Source organism: Ambystoma mexicanum, chromosome 1p (genome assembly GCF_040938575.1).
Source record: "Ambystoma mexicanum isolate Mex_15411 chromosome 1p, UKY_AmexF1_1, whole genome shotgun sequence".
In the NCBI taxonomy this organism is placed as follows: Eukaryota; Metazoa; Chordata; class Amphibia; order Caudata; family Ambystomatidae; genus Ambystoma; species Ambystoma mexicanum.
In genome coordinates, this window is record NC_090921.1 from 817,780,521 (window position 1) to 817,804,109 (window position 23,589).

General features: G+C 45.3%; 1 protein-coding gene across 1 annotated transcript in view; it reads left to right on the forward strand.

Moving 5' to 3' along the window:
• SV2A (synaptic vesicle glycoprotein 2A) overlaps nucleotides 1–23,589 on the forward strand; it is a 571,381-nt gene that overhangs the window by 523,759 nt on the left and 24,033 nt on the right. The window contains exon 11 of the mRNA XM_069652429.1: nucleotides 7,325–7,528. Within this exon, the coding sequence (XP_069508530.1) occupies nucleotides 7,325–7,528 (204 nt within the window). The remainder of the gene's footprint in view (nucleotides 1–7,324; nucleotides 7,529–23,589) is intronic.

Here is a 23,589-nt window from a genome sequence, read left to right on the forward strand (position 1 = left end):
AGGAAGGAGGAGGACAGGATAAGAAAGGGTGGGGGAAAGGTTAACAGCAGGTAAACTTTCACAGCTGACAGCACATATTATTTAGGGTATTTATTGAGCACTGACCTAGATACACGAAGCAATGGAGCGCTGTACAATTATAGCGGGAAGAACATGGTGAGGGAAGCAGAGAAGCAAGGGAGTGCAGATATAACAAGAGGGGAGGGGGAAGGTGGTCAATTTGTCAGCAATGGATCTGCAAGCAACCAGCGGAGGACAAAGTGGGACATCAGATCATGTTGGTTTCCTGCACCAGATACATCACAGCATTTATGTTTCTTAGCAACAGAGTTAGGGCCGTCTAATTATGTTGGGAGTACAGCACACATTTCTAGTCTCAACAAGTCAATAGATATTACGTACATGGTGTTCTGTGAATAAAACAAGCGCATCTTGGTCACATTGCTAAGCCTGTGGGCTGCTGCCTTCGCGGGTTAGTAGAATAGTCATATTTTCATTGCTTTCTAGGTTTTAAGGTGATCCCTGATTCCAATCTCATTTCAATGGGGAGTTTGTTGCAAAGCACAGGAAAATTTCATAAATGGCCAACCCCCTGATTACACCCCATCAATTTACAAGAACTGAGCCTGAGAGCAATGGGAACACCTGTTCCTAGAACGAGATCAGTTCAGTGATCAGGAGAACTTTGAACTTTCATTATTTGGAGAAAACGAAGGTTAAAAATAATCACAAAGGCATCACTAATAATTTTAGATCAGCCACATGTTTGCAAGTCATAACCACTTAGAAGCATTTCACTTATGGAGATATAGACATAGCCAATCCATCCTGCTGGCCACGCATTACAAATGATGGGTTCTTTTCTATGACTTTGTAAAGGAATAGACTTTTAGAATTGCAGTAAAATATGAATTAGAGGTGAGATATCATTTTATTCATGTGGGTTAACCATTCAGTGCAAAACCCGGACAAGACATTGAATAACTGTAAATTACTCCTTAGTAGCCCTTGTTACCCTTCCAGGATTGTGGTGACCGTTAAGAGCAAGCGGAAGGCTAACATTGATGCAATTCATGACATAGCTCCATTAGTTACTGACCCGGAAGCTGTTGGTTCCATTTTGTCTCTCATTGTATAATGAGCTGAATCTGGTTGCCGTACAAATCGCTGAAAAACATGTTCATAATTCTTGAAACCATTTAAACCTTCCAAGTAAAAAAGATTCTTGATCAACGGATTTGTAGCCATTTCAGAAGCCGGAATCATGGCAACTCTTTCAAGATTTACAATTTCAAAACAGCAGACCGCAATTGTCTTTCTAGCAATTTTAAGTGTCTGGAATCTATATGACAGAAGTATTAAAGAATTTGTTTCTGACCATTTCCAAGAAGTGTAGGACATGAACGGTAAAAAGTAAAAAGTTACTGTGGCTGTTTTTTCTATAGTGGGTTAGAACCTGAATGAATACAGCTCCTAGCAGAGCAAAGCAATGGTGGGAATCGCTGATGCCGATCCCGGACCCTAAAAGGGTAGTTAGGTCACACCAATTGTTGGAAACACAGAGTATAGTCTCAACAGGAATACGTGCATTTGTATAATAAAAAGTTCTTCGTGTTGACATTCCAGTTATAGGAAATCAAGACTGGGTCTCACTTGCCCTCCCTCGCCTGTTGTCCCCCTTATTGTAACCTTAATATTCTAACCTTCTAACTGCATTCATACTATTGTACGCCATGCCATGACTGTATCCCCTTGTTGTACAGTGCTCTGTTGCTTCCCGTCTAGGTTTCCACTATATAAGGCCCAAAACATAAATATTCTTTTATTGGAAACACATGGCTTAAATTAACATTTAATAACATTTAATATCACAAACATATCCAATATACAAGATATAATACTATTAATAGTTCATGTCATTACCTTCAATTTTAAAAGTTATACAAAATTCCATAACTCTACAACCCTCACTTCATATATCTTTTAACCGTCACGAATGATGCTGCATTAATGCCAGACCATGCACAATCCCAAAAGCTTTACTTTGCACCCCAAAAAACCCTCCTGGACAGATTTGCTATTATCTACTAGTCCCAGATGAGGAAAATTCCAATTGCCTGTCCCTCACCAAAGATAGACATTGTAGAATTAGATACTGTAAAGTTACAATTTGATATGTTCCATTGTATAAGTTCTCACATTCAGGGGTTCTGCTGACCATTGGCATAGAATGTCATTGATAGGTGGTAAATTCACTCTAAATTTCATAAAAGTTCAACTGCGTTAAATACCTTTTAGTTTAGGGAGACAGCTCAAAAGCCCTAAAATTAACCTCAAGAGATCTTACAGTTTACACATGGCCCTCATAATTTCGTTTTTGATACTGTATCATTCTAGATCTTAAGGTATTCCAATAACCTTCTCAGTCACCTGGGTTCAAGTAGGCTTACGTTTTGCTCCAAACAGATCTACAGGGCTCACCTTTGCTTGATAGGCTAAAAGAAGAAGCTCCAATGTCTACCCTGTGAATCGCCCATCAAAACCCAACATTATGGCAATAATTGACCTTGCTTCCCAGCTAGGTTCCTAATGTACTAAACCCAACACATATTTCTCACTGTGTTGTCTAAATTAGATCTCATCTCACATTATTGATGATGATAAAAAATGCTATATAACGGGATGTGGGTTAACAAAAATAACACCAACTTTTATTGCAACAATTGACAGCTAATGTACATAATTACCATATTGTGATAGAAAGTCTCAATAAGGAATAACCTTTGGCCATGTTCATTGGCCTTTGCTAAGGACAACCTTAAGCCAAATAAGTACAGAGCCATTTTCTCAATAATGAGTCAGCCATTGCGAGCAAACTCTTAGGCCAAGAAAGCTGTGAGCCGAAGAATATGTTGGCTTCAACACTGAAAGAGCAAATAAGCAGGGATATCTCTTTTCATTAACCCAGTTCATGGAACACATATAACCAATGGTAGGAGTTACAGCATACCTCAAGTTGTATACAATAAGAAAATATATACATTTGAAAAAAACATATAACAGAAATTCATTTGATTAAGCACCTTTTCACTAACAAAAGTAATTTGTTGTGTCAATGTACTTATGTAATTATTCATTGTAATATTTCTTGGAATGTATTATATCAATAATATTCTTCATGCATGTTTTAAACTTTATTTGACTTCAATTTACTTTATTGGATGATGTCATGTCTACTTTGAATCATGCTGCACATGAATGTTATTACTCTGAAATCCCTAAACATTACATATTTGTGTCATAAACCTGTAAGTGGAAACCAAGAAAATGAGGAGCAGATAGACCAATTGTCTGTATGTACTATGTTGAACTTTCAGTAGATTCTGTGAGATTTAGTTTGAGGGGACTACTCCTCCAGGTAAAGGGAGCAAGAACCTTTACAAATGTTTTTTCTTTTGATTAACATAAATGACGTTAAAATACTTATAGTATTACACTGTGAAAATGTCTTCCTTTATGCACATTAGCCTGTGTACACAGGCTTTTCCACTAGTGTACAATAAATGGTGTTGCTTGGAATTAGTTTATGGGTAACATTTTTCCCCTTGAAGGCAACACCAACTTAAAATGCGAAAATCTTAAACGAGAAGATACTTTTGAAATATATATGACAGCTCTAAGGGGCAAAAAAGCCCTGTGAAACAGATCATAATGCAAATTGACAAGCACCGATCAATTTGCTGGTACAAAATACCCACAAACAGGAGAAACATTTTGGGCCAATTAGTATAAATTATTAAATGTTAAAAAGACAACTCCAGTTCTAATTTATGGCCCTATATAGTTTTCCAGAAAATCAATATCTTAACATGCTTATTTATTACCAAATTCTCCATTACTCCGATCACATTTTAAACCCAAGCAAGTTTTAAAAAGTAAGAGTGAAAGCAATCCATTGTTATTTGAAAGAAAGATCTGGGTAGTGATAAATATTCGGTTCTATGTCTTTTTTTCGCTTTATGTGGGTCACCTAACCAAAAGACCGATTTATTTTGGCCGATTTTAGGCAGCCTACAAAACGCGAAAAGACTACAGCCCTGATTCACAGAGCGTTTTACAATGGTGTTTTGCCATTATAAAATGATTCCATTAATTAGGCCCTATGTTGCTTACCCCCACCCAAAGACCCACACGCCCCCACACACCCCCACCACACCACCACCCTCTCTTGCTGGATTTCTTCAGCCCCTGCACATGCCTCCCCACCCAAATGTCCCCCAAAACACACACAGGCACGCAACACACACACACACACACCCAGACACACACATACATTTACCTGTACTCCCCCGATGCTGCTTTCGGGTCACAGTCAGTCTGTCAGCCTCTGCGTGCACTTGTGTGCGGCAGGGGCATGACAGTCTGATTTAGAAAGACCGCTCTGTGTGGGCACAGAACAGTCTTTCTTAATCGGTCTTGGATATAATCATTTTACATCACTTAGGACCAAATATTCAAACACAAAGTTACAGAGAAAGGGATAGTGTGTCTGTGCGTGTACACGTGTTTCTGTGTGATAAAGAAAAAGAGAGATAAGGGTTACAGAGAAATATACAGGAGAGAGAGGGATGCAAAGAAAGGGAGAAAGAATGAGATACAGTGAGAGAGAGAGTGTTTGTGTGTGTGCGTGCATGTGTGTGTGTGTGTGTGCGCGCACGCCTGTGTCTGTGTGTAGGATTAATGGTCTTTTGTTCTAGGACAAATGTAGAACCACACATATTGTGCTGTGGTCTTTGCACACACCCCTCATGCACATCGCTTAAGCCTAGATCTGCAGAGTACACTTACAACTCTCTTCAAACACAAATCCCTTCTCAAAGGTATTCTATGTGGGGCACACTACAAGCAGATGAGCATGGCCCAAAAACATTTTCGGATACTTTTTTTTAAAAAAAGCTCATTTTGTGATTGTGTACTGACGGATACATCTTTACATCATTCAATAATAAAGAAAATTAGGAAAGTTACATTGAACATTTTAGAGTACAAGGATTGAACATGATCTATTCCATGCATGAGTACACTGGCCACAGGAGTAGGAAGGGAGGACAGGTGGGGTTGTGAGGGAGGCCGGTGGAGGCGAGGGCCAGATGTGAAAGGGACCTTGAATGCAAGATGTGCCCAGATCAGGACAGAGGCGCGTCAGGGGAGACTACGCAAGCCCAGCGCCTCAATTTAGGATAGAGATGCCAACTAATCAATTCCACCAACAATTTCCCCCTCTGCAAACACCTCTCAAACTCCAAACCAAACACGACCACAAACCTACAGCACAACAAACCGCACAAACTTCACTATATTGCAACAACAAAACAAAAACACACACAGACTTGCACAACAGTACACAACGACTACCGACCACAAAACACCCCGGGCCCAGCCAACGGACCCACCGGGTTGAGGCCGCCAACAGCACATCACTGCTCTCTTGCACTTTTCCTGCTTCCTCCCACTAGCTCACCCTCCCTTCCTCTTTCAGAGCTACCAGTGCGCCAGGGGACCACTCCGGTGGTAATAGTGCATGGTACAAATGTCCTTTAACATTAACATGAGGTGTACCTGTCAACTAGAGAATAGGAGTCCCTACACATTCAAGGAGATGAGTTTTGAGTTCTGTTTTGAATTTTCTGAGGGAGTTATGAGACTACGTTGAAGGCGAGGGCCTTCCAGTTTTGTGGTGGCAGGATGGTAAAGGACTTGGGTTTGTGCTCAAACCGGTATCCAGTGGGGTAAAGGAATAGGCTATCTGCAAGGTTTGGGAGTCAGAGGCTGCAGGAATGCCACTAAAGGGAGAATGAGTTGTAAAGTGACAGTCATAAATGATGGTAAATTAGTGGATGGGGGTGTTTACTAGATCTTGGAAGGATGCACGGGGAGAAAGTGGTAACATCAAGGACACATTCAATTGGTTGATAGAGTAATGGGGGAGGCCAGGAAGGAGGGCATTACAGTGGGGCATCCCTCTGAGGACTAGCTCTTTAATCTAAAGTATGTTCTGAGTAGAAGGCGAAGTTAGGCATATTTTGCGCGGGTGGCAGTGGATGGAGGTCACGGTCTATGTGATGGATGTGTTTTGCATGGGAGGGAGATCCTTTTCTGTAGAGGTGCACTCTCTTATAGTAAAATATGCTGAATTACTAGCAAAGACCTGCAGGGCTGGAGAAGACTGCGTTTGATGTCAGACACTCCCTGCAATGCTACCGTCGCCTCTCCGGCCCAACCACTTTCAGAGGGGGCTCAGTTGGGGGCTACAAACCCAGCTCTGTGTGGGGTCATATCTCAGTCTATTGTTGTGAAGTGCTTGTAATGTATGCATGTGTATGATGAGCTTATGGGATGTTTGAGTGCTGTGGCGGAATGTTTGGGTGTGAATGCTGTGTAAAGGTTCATAGTAGGAGTCAGTTGTATGGGTGGGTGTGGTGTCCCACAGGGATTGGATGGTCGCGCCTTCCCAGTGTATGAGTATGTATGGTGCCCCACAGGGTTGGAGGGTATCGCCATCCCATCCATTGAGTATGATGTTCCACAAGGATTGGGGGATGCGCCTGCCCTGTGTATATGTGGGTGTGGTGTCCCACTAGGATTGAGAGTAGTGCCTCCCCTGTGTGTGAGTGTGGGTAGGATGTTATACAAGGATTGGGGGGTCGGGCCTTCCCAGTGTATATGTGGGTGTGTTGTCCCACAGGGATTGGAGGGTTGCGCCTTTCACTAGAAAAGTGAGAGTAAGCAGAATGAATTCCGTACCAAGTAAGGGATGAAGGCATATCCCAAAATGTTGAAGAGTGCTGCATGGAAGCCAGCAAATGTAGAGGCAGTGGGGGGTGCCCCCGTGTATGGATGTGGAGTATGTTGTGGGGGACGCTCTGCAGACTTTTAAGAGTGGCATCTCTCCTTAAAAAGATGCTGCGTTAGTGTGTTCCCCATGTATATCCTTTTGTGGTTTTGTGTGTGTAGAGAGGGAGATGTGTTGTGAGGTGCTTGCATGCATGCATGTGTATGATGAGCTGGGAGAATGTTGGAGTGCTGTGGCAGAATGTGTGGGTGTGAATGTTATGTAAAGGTTCTAATCTGAGGCAGTTGGCAGAGGCTAGCCTGGGTGATGAGTCCCAGTGGTTTGCTCCTTAACATCTTGTAATGAACTGTGAATAAAGCCTACATGAAGAACCTAAGCAGAGTGTCAGGAAGATGGCTTTTCTACATCTATGACATAGGTCAATATTCACTTTGCTGCTTGCTCATTTCAATCTCTCTCGTTTTTGCTCAGATCTCTTCGACTACAAGTTCATCAACAGCAGGATCGTGAACAGCTCCTTTCTACACAGCAAGGAGGGCTGCCAGCTCGACTTCAGCGATGACAACAATGCGTACATGATCTACTTTGTTAGCTTCCTGGGCACGTTGGCTGTCTTGCCGGGCAACATTGTATCTGCCCTCCTCATGGACAAGATTGGGAGACTCAGGATGTTAGGTACGGCATGGCTCAGTGTGACACTGGTAACTTCCTTTTCAGTAGGTTTGGGGGTGTAGCACGTATCAAAAATGCATGCACCTGTGCCCGTTCATACAAAGACTGACATGGGTTCATGAGTAGCTTCCTCTGTCCGAGCAGAAGTTCCCTTACTTAGGTCATGTGCTTAGCATGATGGCAGACTGTCTCTTGACCTGGTCACTCAGCAATGCTGTCTGAAGACTGAGACCCTGTGTTCCTGGGAACTGCAAAGCACTGCACAAGGGTACGCAGTGCCTGCGTTTCGGCACCAGGCATCATTACATGGAAGTGGAAAACAGCATATGAGGGCAAGGCCCCTGTATTTGCCACTGGGCACCAAAAGATGAGAGCAGGAAATCCTTGTCCTCGACTATTATAGTGCCCTTGTATCATGGCTGGCAGACCCTGTACTAGTGAACCGACAACCATATGAGGACACAGAACATGTAGGCCCTGAACTTTGTTATTTGGGGGCAGAGGGCCCCTGAAGGTGAATACTGAGTGGAACTGCACATGGGTACAAAGCTGGTGTAAGTTTTATTTAATTTATGTATGTTACTCATAAATAAAAAAGAACTTCTAATAAAAAGCACAAAAAGCATGAAAACTATTTGAAAAACTAAAAATATTAGGAACGTATCAAATCAGTATTTAGAAGTGAGTTTTCAGTAATTTCCTAAATTGTAACAGGGTACCGACAGTAATAACAGGGACAGGGATTCTGCAACAAAACAATGAAGCCGCAATGGAAAGCACCTGTCTGTGTGCCTGTACTGTCTTAACCTGGGGGATATTTAAGACATGTTTGTCTTCGTTATAGGACTTTTAATTTCTCCCTAATAAGCAGAGTTTATCAGCAATGCAGGAAGGATGGCCTCGTCGTAGAGTTTTATAAATTGGGCAACCAAGTTAAAAAAAATAAACGTGCATGAGAAGGAAGCCAGTGTAGAGGCGAGGTTATAAAATGGGAAAGACGGACTCAAATTTCGTGGCTCCTACAATCAATTTAGCAGCTGCATGGAAGGCTATTGTCCAAAGTGATCAAAGGCATTCAGATGTTCCAATTAAACTTGCATTGCCTCCATCAATCTGTGACAAATCCAAGGATTGCACAATAGAAAGGAAAGAGGCAACACATCTTTCATTCTACGAACGCGAGACAATGGGTAATATACCAACTGCAATGTCTTACTTATACGAGAAGCCATTGAAAGCTTGTAATCAAGCAGAAGAACAAGAGGTTTAGCGGATGCATTTGCTTCAAGGGTTATGTTGCCTGCAAAGAAGATGTCCAAGATTGGGCAGCGTTAAAGAATTTATCTGAGTCAATCCATCGAAATTCTGTTTTAACATTGTTACATTTTAGATTTACTGAGTTCATCAATTTTTCAATTTTCATCAATTTTTCAATTTCCAGAAGTCAATGACCCCGACGGCAGACGTCATCCTCTGACGACATGGAGAGATACAATTAAACTAGTTATCCCAGTGATTCCTTATAAATATTGGGGGGAAATGTGGACATGATGGATCCATGTGGAACACCACAGCGGATGGGAAGGGAGGAGGAGTTCAGTGTCCCAAGTGGAACAATTAGATGCCTATTTGAAAGGACAGATTGGAACCAGTGTAATACCATTCCCACTGGCCCCATACACCTAGACAGAATGTTCAGAGGTACTGAGTGGTCCACAGTATTGAAAGCCGTTCAGAGACTGGGAAACACCCAAAGGCAGGCCTGCCCCATCGGAAATATGTAGGATGCCATCCAACACCTAGATAGTAGCTGTCGCCGCACTGTGTTGGGCTCTGAAACCTGACTGGCAGGGACCTTCACTGGGTGTGAAAGTCCCTTACTAGCATTGAGCACCATTGCAGAAATTATGAAGGCTTGAAGGGATGTGCAGAGCGTTCTTGTGAGTAAACACCCTTTCTAGTAGGTAAGCTGTTTACACTTGATTGGACACACCTGGAGCGTCTATACCTGAGCAGGGAGCTACATAAATGAGAAGGGAGCTCCTATATCCAGACAGGGAGCTCATACACCTGTGTACTGCTCTCCTTTAACTAGGTAGTGAGGTCATAACCCCCGAGTACCTATACCTGGACAGGTAGCTGCTATACTTTGGCATGGAGAAACTACAGATAGGCAGGAAGCTCTAACGCCTAGGGGGGACTTACTGCAGCTGGGCAGGGAGCTGCTGCAACTAGGGTGCGTGTTACCATACATTGACTCCTATACCCAGTCAGGAAGTTCCCATATCCGTGCGGAGAGCTCCTATGATTGGTCAGATAATTCCAACGCCTGGGTGTATTGACCTCTGCACTCGGTGCACTTTCACTCACGGTACTTTGAGTGTTCAGAATGATGGAGGATCTTGGTGTGCATATCTGTGGTGTGTTGCTTTTTTAATAAGGAATGCTATGCGTGTGCACAAAACATTCCAACATCCCCGACATTCATTTTTTTGTTCAATACTTCTACAGAATACAAGTTTTTTGCAAAATTGGTGCCCAGACAACAGGCATGAAATCCACTACCACAAACCACCAGGGCAGACACGGCCGGCGCACTGAGCTCCAAAAGCATCCCAAGTAAGGGGGCCACCGACTGATGACCACAGGCACTCATTCCTACCAATATGCTCACTCTCCCCTTCACATCAACAAATGATAGAATGCAGCCACACAACTCGGCCTAGCAGCACACATACATACGTTGCTCATAGAACACGTCAACAGTCTGGTAGAATGCTGCTATACCCCCACGAACAAATCAGCCTAGCGGCACACAATCTCTTTCAAATGCCCCACAGCAGCCGGAATTCAGACTCGGAAACCACCCTCCTTGCTGCGCACATTACACTGATCTCTGACAACCACTGCACCACACCTAGCATTAGAAAGCAGCCAACCCGCGCAAACCACTCTGGCTGCTGACATACCAAGTGCAACCCAGCACTATATGCTACACTACTCTCTCAACTGACATGGACAACGGTCCCCGAGGGCGTTGAACACACAGCACTTTGAGATCATACCAATGGTACATAAGGCGCTATACAAATGCACTATAACATGTGCTTGGGCACCATTATCATGTTATCATGTGATTCTGTTCCTCATCCCTAATGAAACTAGAGGGAAAGCACAACACATATTTCTGCGTTGCATTTAAAGGTAACTTAGCAGGTGATCAAAGCTTTCACTGTCGCAACAAGTGTCCCTAAAATAAAGAATGTGAGCACAACGGCTCCATGAACATCGAGGCTTGCTTATCTAACATCGTGTATCAGAGAGCGGTTTGATAGTAATGAGTCAGTCAAAAGGTTGTCAATTATTGTATTAAGTTAGTCCTAAAAACAAATCATTGCAACACAGGTTTTAAATATGCTCAAAGCTGCTGCTGGTCCGTCCTACCTGTGGGGCACTCGCCTGGGATGTGACTGTGGGTGTGTGCTTGAGGCATTCACATAGAGGTTTGCGTCCAGCTCAATCCCCTCTGCATTGATGGCTTCTGGCAGGCGCTTAGGCCTCGTAAGTGACGTCACCAGAGAGGATACCGAGATGCAGAAAATGACTGCGTGCTCCATAGGGACCATGTTTTGAAATATTTTAGGACCTGGAAGGAGATTCTTACCCTTAAAGATGGCAGTGATCTGCTGCTGCCACTTCCTGTATCCAGGTCCCTGCGTGTTTTCCAATGGAGTCAATTCAAAGAATTTAGCACCCGAGCGATGGCGTCACTAAAGGAGAAGCGCTCTCACTGGCCAGGGTCCCACTCATGTGATGGCCTCACGCAGACACTGAGGCATACATAGTGATGCTAGGATTATTTGCTGGTGGTCTTCATTACTCCTAATCCTACTGTTCCTCGTCAGAGTGCTTACTTGTGCGGTACCCACCTTGATGCCAGGAACCCTCTCTTTATTTCCATTATTTACTCAATGCACCATACTTACCAACAGGAGTATTACAACTCCATTACCCTGGCACACTTTAATTAATTACCATTCATTTTGCTCACTCCATCCATGCCCAAGGGGGCGAGGCAGGACATAAGTACTAGTCCCACTTTTTGATTCAGATGATTTTGTTTTTTTGTAATTCTTCAAAAAAAAACAGTATTTGGTTGCATTTTGTTGCCTTCATATCATATAGTGACTGTCTTCTAAGTGAAACATTTTTTCAACTTTATTTGGTTTCTATGGAAGGCAGATATTTAAAAACCTGCAGGTCCCTGGTAGGTGCCAGACCGGTCAGCTCACCTTGATATCCTGTCTGTACAGGAAAGAGACTAGGATAAAAAAGATCCAGCGCACAGACTACTGTCCGATCTTTCCACCAAATAAAAGGAAAGATCTAGATTTTTGAACACCCAGCGTTTGAAGTTGAAGAGAAGTGAAGAATACTTCACGCATGAGGACAGAGGAGAATTTATTTCAAAACTCCGGTCCATTCATTTTTAACTATACCCAATTACACACACCACAGCCTCATGGTATGAACGGAATGGCACCTACCAGGGACCTGCGGGCTTTTAAATATCTGCCTTCCATAGAAACCAAATAAAGTTGAAAATATGTTTCACTTGGAAGACAGTCACTATATGATATGAAGGCAACAAAATGCAACCAAATACTGGTCTTTTTTGAGGAATTACCAAAAAACAAAATCATCTCAATCAAAAAGTGGGACTATCATGATTAAGGGAAGATTCGGTGTCAGACTACCCTTAAGGTCCAGCACGTGGATATCAGGACATAGGTACTGTCATGAGGAAGAGTCGGACTGGGAGTAATGAAGATTATTGGTAAGTGATCCAGGCATTACCTTCATATCCCTTTTCCTTGTCACAGTATTTACTTGTAAGGTATACCAACTCCAGTGATGGATGTTCCCAAATAAGCCACTCAGACGACCAGATACCATACGCACAAACCATCACCAATGTATTGGCAGATGTGGAGTAACAGGTGTACATTTAAGTCTAAACCAGCACTCAACACACCAGTCCAAAATGCACCAGCCCCCATCCTCTGCAGAGTCAGATGTTAGTGTCTAATATGAGTGGTTGGATCCACCCAGGTACCTGCTCGACATATGTCCTGAATTGACAACCCATGAGTTCCCACCCATGATGCGGCCATCGATCTTGCTGATCTCCCATCAACTAGGGGTGTACCGAATAGTAAATTTACTATTCAGCCGAATGTCGAATAGTTTACCAAAGTATTCTGCCAGAACTGAATAGTGAGCCGAATAGTGGTTTACTACTAGAAATGTGGCAATACATGTATAGAAATAGATCTTATTGATTGGGACAGTTGGCACTATGAGACTGCGCTGGTGGCAGGGTACTAATCAGTGCTTTAAATGGGGGAAAAAGAAGTGCAGGTCACTAAGCTAGTAAACCGGACATTCCAGCTCAGCACTTTTGGCAACTGCATGATTCCAATGTTTAAATGTAGAGTATACCACTCCATAACCTTTACTATAGGCAACAACCTCTTAGTTACAAGTCACAAAGTATATAGCATTATGTTGCATTTCAAAGTGTGGCCGCTTGACAGGGTGTGTTATGGTGTATGGGATGCACACAATTGCCAGGAAGACACCCATGTTGATAAAGATACACGTTGATTAGCAACAATATCAAAATGATATACTAATAATTAGGAGTACATTTTGAAAGCTGGAAGTTGAGCTTTTGCACTAAGGAGTTTATCGTTGAGTGGTGAGTCCTGCACCTGAAGCTTACCAAATCAACATGCAACTGCCCGGTATTGAACGTGCATGCCCTGCTCAAAGCTTCACATTTTACCATGTGCACTGCAGAGGGCACAAGGTCCCAGCATGTACGTTATAGCTGTGTAGGGACGCATTTAAAAAGGGACATTCCCCATTTGAATGGGGTGTTTCCCATGCACATTATGTAATCCCAATAGCACCTTTTTATGCATTGCAGTATCAAAGCATGCAGCAGGGCAATCTAGCAGAGAGGGTTCTTCTGCAAGAGTGCCCCCCAAAGGGTTTTAGTTTGCTCATAAGAATAGTTTTGAACTGGCCTCCCACATAGCATAATAAAGAGAGTGTGAACGGTTCATGTTTTGAACATTATATCATTGTAAAAGCTGTTGTCTCTCCCATTAGGGCATCAACGCTTTAACATATCTATGTACATCACAATTGCCAATAAAACAATGTTCAAAGCAGAGCCATTATGCAAATCGCAGTCCATATGCAAACCCCAGCTTGTAAATCACGTAAAAAGGTGAAGCCCACTTAGCAAAGAGGCTCAATGTTGGTAACTCCTTTTGTTCTGCAGTGTGGGCCCTGAAGGGGACTTGATGGACACTATGGGTGGTTGAGCATTCGTGTTTGGCAGCTGGCTGGGCACTTAACATGAGTGTGTCTGACAAGCACCCAGGCAATTGCATTGTGCCTCTCTGGCTGACATCCTGCAGTGGAGTTTCAGGCACGCCCCTTACCCCATCGCAATGCCCTTCCCTCTGGAACACATGTACATGGGGCTGCCCAGGGTTCCTTTTTTAAGAGCACAGCGCCAGACCTGATTACATTGTTGAAAAACCTTAATGATTGTGAGACTCTTGAGAACCCTTGTAAACAAGTTACCATGCAGCACAAACTGACACCGTATTAAAGGCAAAAGAAAGGACAGTTCTGCTGCGTGATGCGGGTAAGTGACACCGCTCTGGGCGACAAAGCAGAGTCAGAACAGAAACAGCCCAGTTCCTGGCACGCTAAAACAAAATATAACTGCATGAGCAGTATTGGTCCATATGTAAGGAAGCAACGGGTGACGAAGAATGCATAAACATTAGGTGAAGGAGCTTCTGTAGCACAAAAAATGAAAGCCGACAGGCAGCCGTCTCAAAAGTAGCAGTAGATTAAAGACTCCGATTCTTATTTCCTTAAACCTGCAAATGCTGTTCTGCAGCAAAATACAAAGACATTTAAGTACATAAGCTTGCCTTCAGTGCTTGGAGCCTTGAATCATACATCTAAATTCCACACCAGTGGGCTGTTCATGCTGGGAGCAGTGACCAATTCCTCTGTGTTATGCGTTCTTCCCAATTTACAGGCGAGCCGCCAAATTGCATTTTACACTGAGGCAATTATTGGGAAAGAAAGGCTTTATTGTCGTATGATCACACCTCTCCGGCTGACGTCCCGCACTGGAGTTTCAGGCGGGCCCCTTCCCTCTGGAACACATGTACATGGGGCTGACCAGGTTTCCGTTTTAAGAGCACAGCGCCAGACCTGATTTTAAAGTCCTCGCAGCTGCCTTTGCGTCGGGAAGTTGAAGCGGGAGAAAGGCGCCTTCAGTTTCCCTCCTTACCCTGCCAGGTCTGAGAGTACTGACCTGTCCTGTGGATTTTCCACAAGATAGTTAATGTTTTTATTACCTTAATAGCAAAGAAACATGTGCTATTATTCACGCCTCCCTATCTCTGCTTTCAACGTTCAGTGACCTGCATTCACATTTAAATGCTGATTCTTTTTCTGCTCGCCGAGTTTCTGTCAGGTGACCTCATTGACGCCCCATGCTCTAGACGACCCCTCCCCTGCCACTTAACTATTTGGCTTCAAGTTATAATTAAGAGTTCGGCCGAATGCCGAATAGCTAATTTCAGCTGGAATTCGGCCGAACACTTACTCGAAGCCGAATTTCGGTACACCCCTACCATCAACCATTGGGTGAAGGGGCTTCAACTATCTTTGTCCATCTACTGATCATGGCACTGTGGCGTTTCTGCCTGGGCAAGAGCCACCAAATGTAATTAACAGACTGTGTGATCCCCTGAGGGGTCCTGACTTCTCCAAACACATCAGTACTGCCCTCCTAAAATCCAACCAACCCCACTCCACCTCTTCCAGCGAAGAAGGGTTTGAGAAGAATGAAGAAAGAGCAATCTCCTGTGATACATGAAATGTGGACGCCATATTGGGCAGAAAAGCCAGATCACACCAAAGAAAGAGTCTGCCTGGACCAGTAGATAAGGTGCTTTGCATGCGAGAGCGCAAATCTCTCCCAATATTCTTGCCGCAATGATGGATAACAATGAGCAGCATCTTAAGGGTGAGCAGCTTTAAAGCAATCTCACCCAGGGATTCAAAAAGTGAAGACTGCAAAAACATGAATTCCTTGGCACACTTGGATGGCTCTGCTGGAGATACCCAGGATCAATTACTAGTTTCAAGATTAGGGGTACATCAGGACCTGCAAGACCAGAATGGAGCCCCCAGGAAGACCTCTGCCAATGAATCCCAACTCTTTAGTGCCATCTTCGGTAGCAACTGGAAGGAGGGAAGGCATACAACAGACCCTTCAGCCTCTGAATGGCCCTCACACCTGCCCCCCCCCCCAGGCCTCCGTGCAGGGGAACTTGGAGCAGAACTGGAGAACACCAGCGTGCCAATCTTCCTGCAAATGCTGAGGAGTGCCTTCTGCTGCAATTTACGTATTGCTGTTGGGAACACTTTGCTCAGCTTGTCTGTTTCGGAATTGTCTGCTGCCTTGACGTGCACTGCCTTGACAGACAAGGGGATATTCCTTGCTTATCCCCCGGCTCCTTTGCCAGCATTTCCAGGATTCTGGAGTGACTCCTCTCTTGCCTGTTGATGTATGCCATGGCAGTTGCATTGTCCCTTTGTAGGATTACTGCTCTGCCCGAAGCATTGGAGGCAAAAAGCTCAGGACCCAGAGACCTGCTACTAGTTCCATCCAATTGGAAAAATGAGCTGCCTCTTGAACCAACCATCATTCTTGGTGCCTTAGGCATTCAACCGCTGCTTCTAAACCCATCTCGCTATTACGAATGATCATCAAGGGCTGTGTTGGGTGAAAGCCTCTTAGATGGTTGCTATTCTGTAACCACCACTGCAACTTCATGTTTAAGCCTGGTGTGACCATGACAAGTCCTCTGAAGTCCTGGGAAATGCTACCTCCGAATCATGTGCAGATGAGATAACAGTGGCCTTATGTGCAGTCATGCCCACTGAACCAGGAAGACACACAACACCATATGGCCCTGGATCTGCAAAATCTACCCGGATGCTACCCGAGTCCTGTACATTCGATATTTGAGGACTAAGAGTCCAGAAAGCCCTGGCAGACCGGTTTACAGCGCTTTCTGGAGCATCACGTTCCCACTTGCCATCCGAAATTTGCTCTGATGAACTGGAGATGCTGGAGGGGGCAGAGGGTCACTATTAATTCTCTTTTTTGATTATGAACCCACTGACTCCAGAGTTCTGCATGCTAACTGTGCATGCTGAAACAGCTGCTCCTGTGATGATGCTTAGAGAAGCAGGTCATCCAGAGAAGATGCGGTCTTGAGCCTGAAAGGTAGGACTCCAAATTGGAAATAGCTCCTGCCCACAGCAAAACGCAAGAACCGCAGGGTCTTTCTGAACTTCCCTTGGGGCTTTGGTACTAGGATCCGAATGGAAGGGGCACCATCCTGATTCCCCTGCAACATGGCTCTCATCTTAGTCCGACCCCTGGGCATGGAGTGTGAATGGTCAGCAATGGCATCAGTGCTGAGCTAAATTGAATCAGGTACCCCTAATGCATCAGCCTGTTGACCGAAGCACCCATGAAAATTCTTTCTTACCCTGAGAACCACCAGAGTTGACCCCCAACTAACCTGACATCAGGACTTCTGAGATTTGGGGGTTGACTGAGGCTGAATGCTTTTCTGGGACAATATCTTGGTCTTCCCCCCAGGGTGTCTCCACGAAGCGTAGCGTAAATACTGTTGCTGACCACTTCTTCTTGAGGAATACAAAGGTTTGGATTTAAGGTCTTACTTCTTTCTCAACTTTCTGGCATGCTTATTCGCTTTGTGGCTTCCTCCATTCCATCAACCTCTCTTCCTTTACTTCCGGGAGCAGGGGAAGCTCCATCTTCAGGGTGTGCTTGAACTGATTGAGCGAGAGCAGAGGCGCTCTGGTTGCTTTGTTTCCTAGAAGAGGGGGATCCGGATCTGAAAACCCAGCTGCAGTTCACTATCTGCCCCAACACAGATACCACTGATTCTTTATTCTTCAAGTATTTTCCCTTCTGATTCTCCTCCCGAGACGAAATTGAATTGGGGACAACTCTGGGGAGAACCAGTAGGAAGAATCTGCAGATGAAGATGAAGATGACCTTGTATTTTTCTTTCTTTTAACCCCCTCTTCCTTAATAGCTTTCGTAAATAACTCCAGCAACATAGCAGATTTTCCTTCATGCCTCTTCCTGGATTTCTCTGGGGATGAGGAACTCAAAGACTTTATATCTGCATTTACCTGTGTTAATTTCTATGTGTTCTTCCCCAACCCTAGAAGCACGTCAGGAACATATATCAAGTCAACCAGTTTGCAGCATAGAACTACCACGCCTGGCGGGTCCAACCCACAATGGCCGTCTGCTGCAGCCACACTTTGCCGTAGCAACTCACCTGCCCATCATGCATAGTCTAAATCAGCAAAATATTTTGCAGAAGAATGTATCTTGCCCCAGACTTACCAATGACCCAGCTCTGTGCCGAAGCCTGGGTTATGCATCTGCAGGCTCATGCACCACTGTGCCATTTCGCGAATCACCCAGTCTGCCAAACTGCTGGCAGTTTTGCTGTAGCATGCTCTGCTTAAATGTTCAACCGTGGAGACGGAGGACCGGACATCAGCAATGAAAACCAGTAGGGCTGTTTACAACTCGACAAAAGACAGGCGGCGGAAGAAGTTTTCCATGCATTTCCTGTATAGGTATATCTTTCCTAGATCCTAAACAAATTAAAAGAGCAGTCGAGGAAGGCAAAAGGGGTTGAGGATGAGGCTTATTTTGGTAAAAAATGGTCTACCAAAGTTCCCTTAAAAAAGCAGGAATTATCTGATCTGGTATTAGTTGGAGAGAACCTCAGTGTCAAAGGATAATGTTATTTTGATGCAAGATGGATCTCTCCCACTATTAAGCACTGTAATAATATTAACTCATGTATAATGGCCGACATCAAAGCAAGAAAGCTGCCTTGTCAGGCTTAGAACTTGCCAACTACAGGCTGGCTACATGTACGCCGAGCAGAATGATACTGCAGTTCATTAAAATCCACCATATAGATGCCACCAATGCGGCCAGTATACTTGGTCACTGCTGCTTCACTGCAGTTGGTGAAAGAGGCATTTTGCTGCGTTTTCTGCTGTTTTTTAAAGTATGGGGTGGACAGATTAGGGTGCATTTTGTATTGAATTTTAAGATACTGGTGTGGGTATTGCGATGGGTTAAGTGGTCAGAGGGGCGTAAGAGGGTCTGACCCCATAAAAAATAATTGCAAAAAATACAACAAAATGACCAAGGCGATCAGATGTCGCTGATTCGGCACCAACATCAAAAGACTGCATTTGGATTCCAAGATGGCGGCCGCTAGGGGAAGATGTATCTGAGCGTCGCTCCATCTCCACCCAGGGCCGCGCCACTAAGAAGGACAATGATGCGGATACCGAGCTCCAGATCATACCATCCCAGAGGGAAAGGAGCCGTGGAAATCCAGAGTGAATGACGAGATCACCCGAAACAATGCAGGACTGGTGTGGGTGAAGGTGGACTGGAAAGAGTGAATTGACCAGGTTCCATGGAATCCGCCCGAGCCGCCAGAGGTAGCGGCGACCAGCCCCTTCCTAGGGACCATTCTCCTAAAAATGTGACCCGGAGTCGGCTCCATCCACCCCACACGAAGCGAAGAGCGGGCTCGGAGTAACGTCCTCATCCAGCAACAACGAGAACACCCGAAAGGGAGCAGCACGGACAGAAAGGCACAGCCCGGGTGGACGGCGGAGGTAGGTGTCGTCAGTGTGGGAGCATGGGGGGTGAAGGAACGCCAACAAAGAAATCCAGGTGGCCCAAGGACCCAACTGCAAATTAAGAACCCCCCCACGACAAAGGGCGGCTGCCTTGGAGGCGCAGCGGACCCAAGTGGCCTGGGGGAGGAAGGAGATCACCCATCAATGGCCACCCCCAGACACCGGAGATACGAGAGAATCAGAGGACGTGGAGACAGAGGACCGGACATCAGCAACGGCACTCAGCGCATTTCCCAGCAACGTTTCGAAAAAGCGGGAGCTGGGGGGCGCCCTCGGTGGACTCCCACTGGGCACAGACAGCAGGGCAGACAAAGGAACGGAACTGCAGCGGGCGACCCAGACCTGCGGCTTCTCCCCCAACATACGCACCAGGGGACAGCAACCAAAGCAAGAGAAACACATACTACAAACTCTCCACCTCCAGAGACAGTCAGAGGAGTTGATCCCCATGCAGGTAAGCTAAAAGAAGTGTCGCAGGCCCGGGGTGGGTTGGCTAAACCAGAGCATAACCAGTACACAACCCAGAGCCAGAGCAGGACTACAGCCACCCACTCATCCCTGTATGAAGGCGCACGGGGGTGACACAGGGAAAGCTATGTGCGCCTTAGGGACGGATAAGTAATTCAAAAGCCCATAGCATCAGAAATACACAAACGGGAAATTCCCGTACACTTTGGAAAATAAAAGCACGATACACTGAAAAGAAGCGCCAGGCGTGAAGGCACGTTGGGCCTGCAACATAACATAGGTGCACAGCAGAGACCTACCCCAGTCAAGACACAAGCGCAGGAGGCAGAGCAAAGCCTCCTCTAAAAGGGACTCAGAGCGAACCCAGGAGGGGGACAAGCAATATCAGAGGACCACACAGATCACCTCATAAGGGGAAAAACATCTAGCAGAGGCACAAATGTCAAAATCCAGGGCAAAGCAAGTACAGGCAGGAGCACACACCCCACAATCAAAACAAGAACCAAATCTAGTCCAGCTGTGGGGAACAGACCACGCTCCACTCACCAAGGGGAAGAATCTAACAGAGCAACGGGGGCAAACGGCTGTGACGTACCACGGTCAGAGATGGCCACGAAAGAGGACATGAAGTCCTAGTTCGGAGAACTTCAAGCACAGTTATTGTACACGGTGCAATCCCAATTTGAAACAATGAAGAATGAAATGAAGCTGGCTATACAAGAAAAAAAAACACACGTAGCGAACATAGGAGAAGGAACAGACACACTGGAAAAAATTGTGCAACACATCGAGGAAGAAGCACAACAAAGCGCAGAGTCACATGAGCACCTGGTCTGCCTAGCCCATAACATGGAACTCCAGTGTGAGGACTTAGAAAACCACTCCCCGAGATCGAACATCTGAATAAAACATATGGTGGAATTGGTGGAGGACAAAGACTTGAAGGTGGAGGTCCAGCAAGTCTTTAAAGACATCATTGCCTCTGATGATGACACAGCTATCACCATCGATAGAATACATCTGTTTGGCCCACGCAGACCGGGTAAACCGGGCGCAGGCCCCCGGGACGTCCTGGGAGCGCTGACATCCTACACCCAAAAGGAGGAGATACTTCAGAAAGAGAGAACTATGGACCACATCTGAATGAACGGAGTGGATATCCAACTGTATCAGGATCTAGCACAGTCAACGCTACAGAAACGGTGAGAGATGGGCCCGGTCGTGAAAGAACTAATAGCACAACAAATTTGATATAAATGGACCTTCCCCTTTGGACTGCTCTTCTCATGGGAAGGGAAACAACAAAGAATAACTTCATGTGAGGAAGGGATCCAGATCTTAAACATACAGGAACGAGAAGAGGAACAAGGAAATCGAGGTGACGGGCCGACACTGCGGAGGACACTCAGAGGGTGGAAAACTATCTACAGGAATACCAGGAGACCAAGCCAAAAAAAAAAACCCACACGGCCCTCGTGGGCACCATTTGACCGAACATGTTCCCAATTGTCCCACAGGATGACCACAGGAACCCACCGAGAGCAGTATCCAACTTACAGGTGATGGCCGGGGGAGGGGGAATCTCCTCTGAGCTATTGGTGGAAGCCCAGTGGGGTTTATGACTCCCCACAAAGTTTTCCCTGAGTGTTTAGAGGGCATGACTCAGTGGGCTTCATGCTTGAGCGACCATAGGCCTCAGAGCAATCCTAAGGGCAGTTATGGGGGTTGGAGGGTGTTATGCAAGTTGGGGGTTGCAAAACAGGTGGGGACAGGGGGGAAAGGGAGCATTCCGGAAGGATAAGAGCATGGGCAATAACAAGATGAGGAAGAAAGGAAAAGAACTCACATAAACCAAGAGATGAAAGGGTTAAAAGTCCTAACGTTTAACATTCAGGGTCTGAACTCCCTGGTAAAGAGGAAAAAGATGGAACACCTCCTCCACAAAGGGAAATTTGATATCATAATGTTTCAGGAAACGCTTATGAAGGGGAAAGACAAAGGGAGGGTGTGACTGAGAGGCTATAATCAAATCATTCCAGCCAAAGAACAAGAGAAGAGGGTGGGGGTCCTGATTGCCTTCCATAACACCCTAAACATCAAAATCCACAATACACAGGCAGACAAACACAGGTGGTTCCTCTTTGTGAATACACAGATAGAGGGATACTCCCTGATGCTGTCGGAAATATACACCCCAAACTCAGGCCAAAATGCCTTAATTAGACATGTCCTAGACAAATTGGAACTCTTTGCCACAGGGGAGGTGGTGATGGGGGTGACTTCAACCTTGCATGGAACCTGAACATAGACCACAGGGACAGGGTGCCCGGTCAAAAGCCTTAAGAGAGAAGATGGGCACGCTTGTACTAGTAGATGTGTGGAGGACGCTGAAGGGGCAACAACAGGGATACACACATTTCTCCTGCGTACAGAACACCATGAAAGAATAGAATATCTTTGGGTTTCGACCGGGCTCCTGGGGAAGATACAGCAAACAGAAACAGGAGCGATATCACCATCAGACCATGCACCACTCTGGGCAGAACTCCCCTCTTCCGTCAACACACAGGTCTGTGGAGGTGGAAGTTGCCAGGGGACATCTTGCACACCTGGTCTTGGGAACAGAGATCAGGGAAGGTATAGTGGAGTATTTCTCCAGGAATTACCAGCCTGAGACCCCCAGGGAGACCCTTTGGGATACCTTTAAGGTGGTGACCCTGGGACGGTTCATTGCTCACAAAGCAAAGAGGGACAAACAAATCTGCCTGTGGGAAATTGAACTGGAAGAGAAACTGACAACGATTTAGAATGAATTGGTATTGAAACAATCCATAAAACCGAAGAAAATGAGACACCCTACGCTCCAAAAAGGCAGAGCACAGCCTCTTAAAACTTAGACACTGGTATTATATCAAGACAAATAAGGCAGACAAACTTCTGGCCAGGCAACTCAAGGGGCAACGGGATAGTCAAACGGTGAAGAGCCTGATAAATAGGGAGGGACACACTATGACTCGCATGTCAGACATAGGGAACACCTTCAAAGACTTCTACCAGACACTCTATACATTAGACCACCCCGACAGCGGGGCCCAGGAGGCATAATTAAGTGCCACCTCCCTTCGGTCAGTGTAGGAGGAGGAAAGAAGAGCCCTAGACAGGGATATCTCAGAAGAGGTGCTAAAAAAAAATCTGAGACTTGCCAAAAAACAAAGACCCAGGGCCAGATGGCTACACAGCACAATTCTATAAGAAGTTAAGAAGTACTGACAGACTCTTTAACACATTCAAAACGGAGGGTAACATAACACAGTCCATGAATGAAGCAAAATTACTAGCCTTCCACAAACCGGGAAGAGCCCAGAACTCCCTACCTCATATCGCCCGATTGCTTTAATCAATCTGGATGCCAACCTATACACCAACATTTTGGCCTGCAAGCTCTAGCAGGTCCTTCCCAAATTGATTCATCAGGAGCAGTCAGGTTTTATTCCAAACAGACAGCCCCACGATAACACAAGAAGGTCAATCCACTTGGTAGAGAAAATCGGGATCACCCAAACCCCAGCAGAATTATTGGCACTTGATGCGGTAAAAGCGTTTGACCGTGTAGAATGGTCGCTTCTCTTCCGCATCTTGGAAAAAATGGGGATAGTGGAACACTATCAATATGATACGGGCCAACTATATCGCCTGAGCGCACG